This window comes from Oncorhynchus masou, chromosome 6, assembly GCF_036934945.1.
Source record: "Oncorhynchus masou masou isolate Uvic2021 chromosome 6, UVic_Omas_1.1, whole genome shotgun sequence".
NCBI lineage: Eukaryota > Metazoa > Chordata > Actinopteri > Salmoniformes > Salmonidae > Oncorhynchus > Oncorhynchus masou.
In genome coordinates, this window is record NC_088217.1 from 63,015,094 (window position 1) to 63,027,356 (window position 12,263).

General features: G+C 41.2%; 1 protein-coding gene across 1 annotated transcript; it reads left to right on the plus strand.

Annotated features, from left to right (window-relative positions):
- Positions 1–1,627: 1,627 nt before the first annotated feature.
- On the plus strand, positions 1,628–9,751 carry LOC135542381 (zinc finger protein OZF-like). Its single transcript, XM_064969307.1, has 2 exons — positions 1,628–2,275; positions 7,537–9,751. The coding sequence occupies exons 1-2, from the start codon at positions 1,858–1,860 to the stop codon at positions 8,748–8,750; spliced, it is 1,632 nt and encodes a 543-aa protein (XP_064825379.1). The 5' UTR covers positions 1,628–1,857; the 3' UTR covers positions 8,751–9,751.
- The last annotated feature ends 2,512 nt before the right edge of the window (positions 9,752–12,263 follow it).

Below are 12,263 nucleotides of genomic sequence, written 5' to 3' on the forward strand. Positions count from 1 at the left end.
CCAGCCAGCCAACGTTAGCTATTTAGCCAACTAGCTATTAGCCTAACCAGCGTAGCCAACCAGCACGGTTATGGTCAGTGAGCTGGAGCCCAACTAAAACATAACTGCAGATCAAAAGAGAAGAGACATACAGAATGATGGCAGGGAAAAAAACACATGGAAATTGGAATTCACATGAAAATTCACCTCACTGGTTAGAGAACAATCTGCAGAAGACAGTCAGCTACATTTTAAATGTAGGGGTCGTTAAACAAAGGAACACAAAACTTATGCCATTTGTTTGAGAGGAGGGAGACTAATGGAGCCCAACTCCCGGAGTGCATAAAAGAGACAGAATGATGGACGAAATTAAACTTCAGACGTCATTGATCACTGCTGATAAAAGTGACATACTGCTTTGAAGTATAGTGCTTAGCGATTTCGGCGCATGCCTCGTAGCTCCTATATTAAATGTAACACGCGTGCTACGGGTGAGTGTTGTTATCGTGACCAGTGAGCTGAATAACATCCATATCGAAAAGTTGACAAAACAAAAAGGACTTTCAAAATATATCAAATTAACCTGAAAAATTACTCAATATCCTCCTCTGTTGGCGAAGAAGTATAATACACCTAAACAAACAAAACCGGGCAAGTCAACTGGCTGGTGTTCATGAGTTTATAAAACGTGTACTTTATACATTTGTCATAAATGACCTGCATTGATGAGACACACAGTGTGGATGAATGATCAGTAGTCGACAGGATAAAAATAGCACTCCTAAAGAAGATGCATTTTCCAGTTAACTGCCAACTTGAAAGAGTGAACTTTATCATAAAACCCACATGGAATACTGAGATTCGGCAAATAACACATAAAGAGAGGTTTATTTGACGCCAAACCAACAACAGTAGTTACTAGAACATAAATTGCTAATGTCAACTTTGTACATTTCTATCCCAGGACCACTCAATTCTCAAATTCTCCATAAATCTGCTGTGGATTACCCAGAATCCCATACCATTATCACTGAGTGTATTACTCCTAGTGTAATGCAAACACACGATCCACGCAGCGGTCTAAGGCACTGCATCTCAGTACTAGTGGCGTCACTACTGACCCTGGTTCAAATTCAGGCTGTGATTGGGAGTCCCATAGGGCAGGGCACAATTGGCCCTGCATCGTCTGGGTTAGGGTTTGGCCGGGGTAGGCCGTCAATGTAAATACGAATTTGTTTTTAACTGACTTGCCTAGTTAAATATATTTAAAAAAAATGTAACTTCATTACACCATTACACTGGCATACAAACTCAGTAGCACAAAGTTGATCATCCATATGACGTGGAGAAATACTGCATTGTGGTTAGTTTGGAAGATTTCCCGAAATAAGTTAATAAATATGTAATAACACAAAAACATAACTGTTTGTACTTACAGGTATCCAGATCGTGCCTACAAATAGCTTACTACGTCTTTAACCACACTGTGTTGTTACACTGGTGAGTAAAAACGAATGATTCCTACCCTTTAACTTTGAAAATTAAATAAACATTTTAGTCAACTGCGTTACCCACTCCAGTCAACAGAGGGCGATATGTGACTTTAAGGCGATGCCGCTAGTGTGACGTATAATCTAGTGGACGGAACGCTTCTTTCAACAGCAGCAACACTTAGTCAGACACCTCGGTAGCTTGCTAGACAAAATAGCTAAACCAATAAAGCTCTTTAGACGCTTTCGTGTATATTAGTCACTGTGTTTTAAACCCACTTCTGTCGTCTAGTTAGTTGTCCGATTTAATTTTATATTTACGGTGTTGTTGTTATTATTCAGCTAGCGGGTAATTTAGCATTAGCCTAGCTCGCTAGCATTCTTGACCATGAGCTCACTAAGCTACTCTCCTAATAAAGAAGAGGAGGTCTGCTGCACGGAGAAAGAAGCTCTCGTCAAAGAGGAAGAGGAAGAGGAGGTTGTTACAATACAAAAAAGAGTAGAGGATGAGGCTTTTACCGTGAAAGAAGAAGAGAAAGACGTTACAGTTAAAGAAGAGGAAGACGCGTTCAGAGTGAAAGAGGAAGAGGATGTTACAGTAAAAGAAGAGGAGGCAGAGAAAGAGGATGATGCAGTTTTTGGAGTGAAAGAGGAGGAGGGGGAGATGACTGTCACATCCAAAAAGGAGGAGGAAGAAGAGGAGGAAACTGGATATCTCGGGCCGGTTTCCCAGACGCATCTTAAGGCATCCAACTATGAAGTTAGCCTTATGATGCCTTCGGGAAACCGGTCCCTGGTTAATACAAGTAAGTACTGTCTTAAATAGAGACTGATAAATACAACTGATGTTTGGTGTTAATGGCGAAATCTGCAATTGTTACATCCATATTTGGTCTTTTAAATTATTTATATATAGCCATTGATTCTTGAAGAATATAACGCATGCCTCATGAGCTTATTTCAACTGTTTTACCCCATCAGAACCCCAAATAATATATTTTTTTTATTCCATGTCTAGAAACAATGTAAATCAACACTGTATAGCCTCAACGTGGTTAAAACTATAATGTTGATGTCATGGATGGCCAGTCCATTGGTCTGTCTATGAATTTGAGAGTAGTTACATTTCTCCAGCCCCATCATCATCTTATTACCGAAACAGTGGTGGAATTACAGCTTTGTTATTGTTTGAACTGCAAGTTGGTTGATTGATTGTTGTGGCCTTTTTAAAGGGACAACCTGGGTTTTAAACAGAACAAAATGGCTGCCCAGAGACTTGGTTTGGTAAACAGCTGAGGGATGGGGGCTGAAGAAATGTAACCACTCTCGTGCCGAGTGGGTGTCGAAAGACCGAGAGCTGTACATTGTCATTCGCAATTGATTTCATTAAGACTTTGTTTACTTGCTGTTTGAGGTGAAGAAAAATTCATTTGAGAAGCTCCACAACTCAGTGGTGGTGCGTTAAGACAATCAGAAATACTATCAGACATCCCCATATGGGCACATTTATAGACCTACATTTGCGTGCAGGCCAGTGGGGTCAGGTCTGGGTGGTCTGCCATGGGCCGTTTCATTTAGTGTCTCTCCTCCAGGGAACAGCAGTTGTAGTCATAAAGTTAAGCTTGTCATATTATGAACTTCAACTTAAATACTGGATCTTGCAGTCGAACAATTTTTTTGACGGTCAAATGACAAACATCACGGCATGCAACAAAAACCAAAGTGCTTCTTCATTCATTACTCTGGTAAAGACAGTTGTGCTGTGCTCCATATTGGATCCAACATCCCTAACAAATTGGTGTTTATAATGTGTTATTGTCTGCTTGATTTACAGTAGTGTGCCGTTGGTCAGTTTGGGCACAGATATACTTTGCGCATAATGTGTAGAGAACTGTTCCATGATATATATGCTATTGTACCACACGCATATATATTTTCCTTTATTCAGGACAGAAAGAATGACAACACATTACAGAGTAGTGGGGTAATTCACACAATTATCTGGTGATCAAGTTATGAAATGTCACGACAAAGACATTTTAGTTTCCATGTTTTACCTGAAATATTAAATTATTTATAGTCCTAGGTCTATGTTATTGTTAGGTGAAGTTATGGGTCCTACAGTAGGTCTGTTAGGTGAAGTTATGGGTTTACAGTAGGTCTGATATGCAACTTTTCATGGAAGTTAGGAAAAATATACACAGGCAGTTAGGAGAGCTAAGGCTAGCTTTTTCAAACAGAAATTTGCATCCCGTTGTACAAACTCAAAAAAGTTGTGGGACACTAAAGTCCATGGAAAATAAGAGCACCTCCTCCCAGCTGCCCACTGCACTGAGGTTAGGTAACACTGTCACCACCGACAGTGGCTCTCACTATAATTGAGAATTTCAGTAAGCATTTTTCTACGGCTGGCCATGCTTTCCTTCTGGCTACCCCTACCCCGGTCAACTGCCCGGCACCCTCCACAGCAACTCGCCAAAGCCCCCACCATTTCTCCTTCACCCAAATCCAGATAGCAGATGTTATGAAAGAGCTGCAAAATCTGGACCCCTACAAATCAGCGGGCTCGACAATATAGGCCCTCTCTTTCTAAAATTATCTGCCAAAATTGTTGCAACCCCTGTTACTAGCCTGTTCAACCTCTCCTTCGTATCACTTGAGATTCCCAAAGATTGGAAAGCTGCTGCGATCATCCCCCTCTTCATAGGGGGAGACACTCTAGACCCACACTGCTACAGACCTATATCTATCCTACCTTGCCTTTCTAAGGTCTTTGAAAGCCAAGTTAACAAGCAGATTACCGACCATTTCGAATCCCACCGCTATGCAATCTGGTTTTAGAGCTGGTCCTGGGTGCACCTCAGCCACGTTCAAGGTCCTAAACGATATCATAACCGCCATCGATAAGAGACATTACTGTGCAGCCATATTCATCGACCTGACCAAGGTTTTCGACTCTGTCAGTCACCACATTCTTATTGGTAGACTAAACCTTAAGCCTTGGTTTCTCAAATGACTGACTCGCCTGTTTCACCAACTACTTCTCTGACAGAGTTCAATGTGTCAAATCGGAGGGAATGTTGTCCGGACCTCTGGCAGTCTCTATGGGGGTGCCACAATTTTCAGGCCGACTCTTCTTTCTATACATCAATGATGTCGCTCTTGCTGCTGGTGATTCTTTGATCCACCTCTACGCAGACGACACCGTTCTGTATACTTCTGGCCCTTCTTTTGACACTGTATTAACCTGTCTGGTACCCGTGTGACGGTAGCGTCCCACCTCGCCAACAGCCAGTGAACTTGCAGGGCGCCAAATTCAAAACAACAGAAATCCCATAATTAAAATTCCTCAAACATACAACTATTTATACACCATTTTAAAGATAAACTTCTTGTAAATTCAACCACAGTGTCCGATTGCAGAAAGGCGTTACGGCGAAAGCTCACCACGCGAATATGTTAGGTTAGCGCCTAGTCACAGAAAACCATACAGCCATTTTCCAACCAAGGAGAGGTGTCACAAAAGTCAGAAATAGCGTTAAAATGAATCACTTACCTTTGATGATCTTCATCTGGTGGCACTCCCAGGTAGCCATGTTAGACAATAAATGTTTTTTTCTTTCGATAATGTCCCCCTTTATGTCCAAAAACCTCTCAACATCCGGACAAAATGTTTTTTTTTTTACTTCAAATGGCTGCAGGGGCAGTATTATGTAGCTTGGATGAAAATGTGCCCATTGTAATATATGCATATTATTAGTATTGGATAGAAAACACACTAAAGTTTCCAAAACTGTCAAAATATTGTCTGTGAGTATAACAGAACTGATATTGCAGGCGAAACCCAGAGGAAAATCAAAACGGGAAGTTGCTCCTATTTTGAAAACTCCATGTTCCATAGCCTCCCATTGCTCCTTTTAAAGGGATATAAACCAGATTCATTTTCCTATTGCTTCCTCAAGGTGTCAACAGTCTTCAGACATAGTTTCAGGCTTTTATTTTGAATAATGAGCCAGAACGATATAATCGCGTCAAGTTGTCACATGAGTTTTGCTCGCGCAAGAGTTTGGACAGCTATTGTTTTTCCCTCTCCTACTGTGAAAGACATTTGCGGTTGATATATGATCGATTATATATTTTAAAATCAACCCGATTGATTATGAAAAAACGTTCGACATGTTCCTGTGGACATTATGGAAACTATTTGGAATTTGTTTGCGTTGTCGTGACCGCTCTTTCCTGTAGATTTCTGAACATAACGCGACAAACAAACTGAGGTATTTTGGATAAAAAATTATCTTTATGGAACAAACTGAACATTTGTTGTGTAACTGGGAGTCTAGTGAGTGAAAACATCCGAAGATCATCAAAGGCAAACGATTAATTTGATTGCTTTTCTGATTTTCGTGACTGAGCTACCTGATGCTAAGTGTACTTAATGTTTTATCGTGCGATCAATAAACTTACACAAACGCTTGGATTGCTTTCACTGTAAAGCATAATTTCAAAATCTTACACGACAGGTAGATTAACAAAAGGCTAAGATGTGTTTTCCTATATTGCACTTGTGATTTCATGAATATAAATATTTATAATAATATTTATTGTATGTAGCGCTATGCTATTCAGCGGTTGTTGATGACACTCATCCCGATAGGGGGATTGCAGCCATAACAAGTTAAAGTACAATAAAAGTTCGTAGAAACATGTCAAACGATGTTTAAATCAATCAATAAATCAATCCTCAGGTTGTTTTTGTCATAAATAATCAATAATATTTCAACCGGACAAAAGGTTTGTCAATAGAAAAGGAGAAACAAGAAAGGCGTGCTCCCGATCACATGCTGCGCACATGGATGGAAATTTCCACTGTCCACTCATTGAAAGTGCTGTATCCCTCATTTTTCAGAGTAAAAGCCTGAAACAATGCCTAACGACTGGCCACATGTAGAAGAAGCCATAGAGATTGTGAACTGGGTCCTAAGTCTTTGTATGGTGGATAGGCGTTCAATTAAAAAATAGCCTTTCAAAATAATAGTACTCCCGGGAAGGATTTTCCTCAGGTTCTCGCCTGCCATATCAGTTCTGTTATACTCACAGACATTATTTTAACAGTTTTGGAAACTTTAGAGTGTTTTCTATTATATGCATATCCTAGCTTCTTGGCCTGAGTAGCAAGCAGTTTAATTTGGGCATGATTTTCATCCAAAATTCCGAATGCTGCCCCCTACCCTAGTGAAGTTAACTAACCTCCAGACGAGCTTCAATGCCATACAACTCCTTCCTTGGCCTCCAACTGCTTTTAAACTAAATGCATGCTCTTCAACCAGTCGCTGCCCGCACCTCCCCGCCGTCCAGCATCACTATTCTGGACGGTTCTGACTTAGAATATGTGGACAACTACAAATAGCTAGGTGTCTAGTTAGACTGTCAACTCTCATTCCAGACTCACATTAAGCATCTCCAATCCAAAATTAAATCTAGAATCGGCTTCCTATTTCACAACAAAGCATCCTTCATTCATGCTGCCAAACATACCCTCGTAAAACTGACCATCCTACCGATCCTCGATGATGTCATTTACAAAATAGCAGCTCACAGATTACTGCACCTGTACATAGCCCATCTGCCAATAGCCCATCCAACTACCTCATCCCCATACAGTATTTATTTATTTCTTGCTCCTTTGCACCCCAGTATCTCTACTTGCACATTCATCTTCTGCACATCTATCATTCCAGTGTCTAATTGGTATATTGTAATTACTTTGCCACCATGGCCTATTTATTGCCTTACCTCCCTTATCTCACCTAATTTGCACACACTCTATATAGATTTTCTTCAACTTTATTGTTGACTGTATGTTTTGTTTATTCCATGTGTAACTCTGTGTTGTTGTATGTGTCAAACTTCTTTGCTTTATCTTGACCAGGTCGCAGTTGTAAATGAGAACTTGTTCTCAACTTGCCTACCTGGTTAAATAAAGGTGAACAAATAATAAATTAACAGTGGATTTCTGCTGTTGTGGGACTTTAAAACTGTCTATCTGACTTTGTCGATCATACAGGAGAGAGACGGGACTATCTTGGATCCTCTGGGGAGCCTCAACAACCTCATGAAGCTGATGAGGCAAAGAAGAGTCTCTCTAGATCAGAACACCTCAGTAAACAACAGCAGAGATCCACAGGAGAGAAACCTTACTGCTGCTCCGACTGTGGGAAACATTTCTCAAGATCAAATTCACTAAAAGTACACCTGAGAATTCACACTGGAGGGAAATCTCACTGGTGCTCTGACTGTGGGAATAGATTTAACTCTACAGCAGACCTTAAAATACATCATAGAATTCACACAGGAGAGAAATCTTATGGCTGTGATCAATGTGGGAACAGTTTTTCTCAGCTAAAAACCCTGAAATCACACCAGAGAACACACACAGGAGAGAAACCTTATGGCTGTGATCAATGTGGGAAGAGTTTTACTGTGTCAAGCTCCTTGATAGTACACCAGAGAACACACACAGGAGAGAAGCTTCACCATTGTTCATTTTGTGGGAAAAGCTTTTCAACATCACACACCTTGAAGGTGCACCAGAGAATGCACACAGGAGAGCGACCTTATAGCTGTAATCAATGTGGGAAGTGTTTTTTTACATCTAGCAATCTGACAAAACACCAGAGAACACACACAGGAGAGAAACCATATAGCTGTAATCAATGTGGGAAGAGTTTTGTTCAATCTGGAGATCTGAAGATACACCAGAGACTACACACAGGAGAGAAACCTTATGGCTGTGATCAATGTGGGAAGAGTTTTAATCAGTCAAGCAGCCTGATAGTACACCAGAGAACACACACAGGAGAGAAACCTTATGGCTGTGATCAATGTGGGAAGAGTTTTAATCAGTCAAGCAGCCTGATGGTACACCAGAGATCACACACAGGAGAGAAACCATATAGCTGTACTCAATGTGGGAAGAGTTTTGTTACATCTGGCTGTCTTATTACACACCAGAGAACACACACAGGAGAGAAACCTTATACCTGTGATCAATGTGGGAAGAGTTTTACTCAGTTAAACAGCCTGATTGTGCATCTGAGAACACACACAGGAGAGAAACCGTTTAGCTGTAGTCAATGTGGGAAGAGTTTTAATTGGCTCAACAGCCTGGTATCACACCAGAGAACACACACAGGAGAGAAACCTCATAGCTGTAATCAATGTGACAAGAGATTCTCAGATAAAAGATATCTGATTAAACATCAGAAAATACATAGATGAAGGAGTTGTTTCATGATATCAATGTAATGTCACTGTCACTGTTTTTAACATTGTTGTAGGATAATTGTAATGTTTGTTCAATTGATTTGAGATTTTTGTTGTAAAGGGTTTTAACACGGTTTCCCATGCTTGTTCAATGAACCATAAACAATTAATGAACATGCACCTGTGGAACGGTCCTTAAGACACTAACAGCTTACAGACGGTAAGCAATTAAGGTCACAGTTATGAAAACTTAGGACACTAAAGCGGCCTTTCTACTGACTCTGAAAAACACCAAAAGAAAGATGCACAGGGTCCCTCACCATATGCGTGAACGTGCCTTAGGCATGCTGCAAGGAGGCATGAGGACTGCAGATCGGACCAAGGCAATACATTGCAATGTCCGTACTGTGAGACCTGTGCTGGCTTGTCCATCTCGTTAACTGGAAGGCGTTTCACCTGAGCTGGCCCATCTATTTAAGATTGGCTGGCCCAGGTGCTATTTAAGATTGGCTGGCCCAGGTGCTATTTAAGAGTGGCTGGCCCAGGTGCTATTTAAGAGTGGCTGGCCCAGGTGCTCCGGATGCTATTTAAGAGTGGCTGGCCCAGTGCTCCAGGTGCTATTTAAGATTGTCTGGCCCAGTGCTCCAGATGCTATTTAAGAGTGGCTGGCCCAGGTGCTCCAGATGCTATTTAAGAGTGGCTGGCCAAGTGCTCCTGGTGCTATTTTAGAATGTCTGTCCCAGATGCTCCAGGATCTATTTAAGAGTGGCTGGCCCCGTGCTCCAGATTATAATTAAGAGTGTCTGGCCCAGTGCATCACCCATAGAATCATATTGTTGATATTTTAATCAATGGTATTTCCTTAGGATGCTCATTAGTCTTTCAATTTCTGTTTTTTATCATCTTATGTTGTGTACTAAATATTTCTGTTTATTCTTGTTTGTTTTTTCCCTGTGAAGCCATTGTGTTGCATCCATGTCTGAAATGTACTATAGAAATAAAGCTTGATTTAAACATATTGCAAATCATATTAACCCAATGACCGACAATCAACAGATTCTTGCAAAACCAATTAACAAATATGTGCAAAAGCAACACATATCTTGGTCCATCTTAGTATGAAAAACGGTATATCTTCCACTATGTCAAAATAGTGCACGTGATGTAAGTTTAGTATCACTTTTCAACCACCCATTAAATCACACTTTTCCAGCCTGCTGAAGGCGTGGTGGGGTAATAAACACCACCCCCAGCTCTACCAGGGGCTTGAGGTGGTCTCCCACAGCTCTGCTTATGTCATGTTCTGTGGCCTTGCCATTCCATTTCTTGACTGCCCCTGCAACACATTTAGTCATACTATATAAAACACTCAAAGTAATGTATATGAAGCATCTATGGCCACAGTTACACCTGGCACTTAAATGTGACTTCTGTCATCGGATCACTCCAAGCTGCATTAGGTTCAGATCTACCGGGATGGGCCTTTGACAGTCTGGATGCAGTCAGGCCACCAAATATGCACAAGCAATGTAATGAGGTGGGGGAAAAGTAAATTCTACACATTTGACCTTCATAATATCAAAGAACAAATGTGTCTGTATGAGGGGAAATTAACTTTCATACAGCCAAAAGGGGTGAGAAATTACACCAATATCAGTGGACAATTTGCACTAATGTAAATAAACATAGATGTTACGAATCCCTTTGGCCCTACAGTCTAGGGGGAATGGAAACAAGACTCATAGCATAACTCAAGCAAATCATAATAGTGAAAAACCACAGACAACTTAAATCTACCATCAAACACTCATGGTTTATTTTAAACACACGGTAAAGGGGGGGCGGGAAAAGGGGCTAAGCTGAACCCAAGGAAAGAAATAATAAAATATCCAAAAACACCCCTAAGCTAGACTAGCCTACTCCAATACAGTTAACTAACTAACCAATAATACAGTGGGGGGTCCGCCCAGTTCTAACTAGGGTATTTAGACAAAGGTTTTCCTACAGGTAATGTATGCCCATGGGTGACTTGTCCTGGTACCCCCTTTTCCCACCAACAAACATTAAGAAAGCACAACAATACATAATAACATAATTCCAGACAAATGTGACATGTAGGAACAAAAACCAAAAGAGAGCTCAATGCAAAGAGAGTGAGAGAGATTGAGACAGAAAATTGAGCTCCAGAGAAAACAACTGACTGGGTTTTTAAACCAAGGGAAAGGGGATGTGATTTGGTAAGGGAAAAGGAGCAGGTGTATTCTGATTGCCGACTGATTGACGACACACGTGAAGGGGAAAGAGGGGAAAGAAAGGAAAGAAAATACACACAGGATACGAGTTGTCAGTGGCCGCGTTATTATGAGAATGGCTGTAACCGTTCAACCAAATCTCCTGGTGTTTGTACTTCAACACCCTCAGTGGCTTTCGAGGCATATCAGTCCCCACCGCGTCCGCGTGTGGTAACCTCTTCGGTACCTGCAAACTGAGACGAGGATATCGGTCTGTGATATCACAAAGTGTTTCACCAGTGGGAGTCATCGGGTCAGTTGCTGGACTGACGCCATTAGTGTCATTGTAAGGGTTGACTGTCCCCCACAAAGCGGAAGGTGTATCATCGGAAGCAGAGTATACACAGGGCATCAATGCTTTTCTTGCTGAGACGGCCGCAGTGCTTGCGGAAATGTCTGAAGGGCAAGAGAAGTTCATCTCAACTACCGTATTGCACGACTGGACTTCCTCCAGATGGTTCATACGGGTGGTATTCTGCTGCATTGCAGAGTCCACTTGAGCGCTTAGAGTACTGATTTTGGACACGTGAGTGTCACACTTGCTCCTATCGGTCTCAAATTTATGTCATGGTTTGCAGATAGAGGTCTTGAGTACGGAGCGAGAGATTCAGTGATGAGATTTCCTCCGCTTGCTTAGAAATCAATATTTCCATCTTCATCACCTGAGTTCTCTCATCATTCATTTGGTCATCAACTTCAATGAGTTCTGCTGATTTGTCATCCAACTTTGTCGTTATATTCATTACTGATGATCGTCTTTGGTCTGCAGCATTTTGAGTAGAACCGTGTTACTCTGAGTAACGTTCAACAAAACTGCATGCATTTTATGAAGTTGAGCTCACCTGTTTGTAGATAACTCTTCAGATTTATCTAGTTTGGCATGAAAATCATCGTATTTAGTTTTGGCTAAATCGAGTTGTTCCTGTAGCATATGATTTTGTTCCTGTAGAAGGTGATTTTGTTGAAGAGCTTGTGCTTGTTCATTGTCATACATTTTTGCAATTACATTTAATTGTTCAATTTTCAAGTGCAGTTCCATAGCTAGCAGAATTTTTCAATTTTATGCATTTGTCATTGGTTTCCCGGTTCTCTCCACCTGCCCCTTTATGTCTACCATTACCTATTCGTGCTTCAGCTGTGCACTGCGGAATTGGACCGATCTCGGATGGCAAGACATCAGGGCTAGACTGGAGAGAACCTTTACGAGGCCTGTGCCCGATGGTTGATTTTGGAAAGC

Coding starts and splice junctions, on each gene's coding strand:
- LOC135542381 (XM_064969307.1), top strand. CDS start 1,858: ATGAGCTCACTAAGCTACTCTCCTAATAAAGAAGAGGAGGTCTGCTGC. Junction 2,276..7,536: donor CCGGTCCCTGGTTAATACAA/GTAAGTACTGTC, acceptor TCGATCATACAG/GAGAGAGACGGGACTATCTT.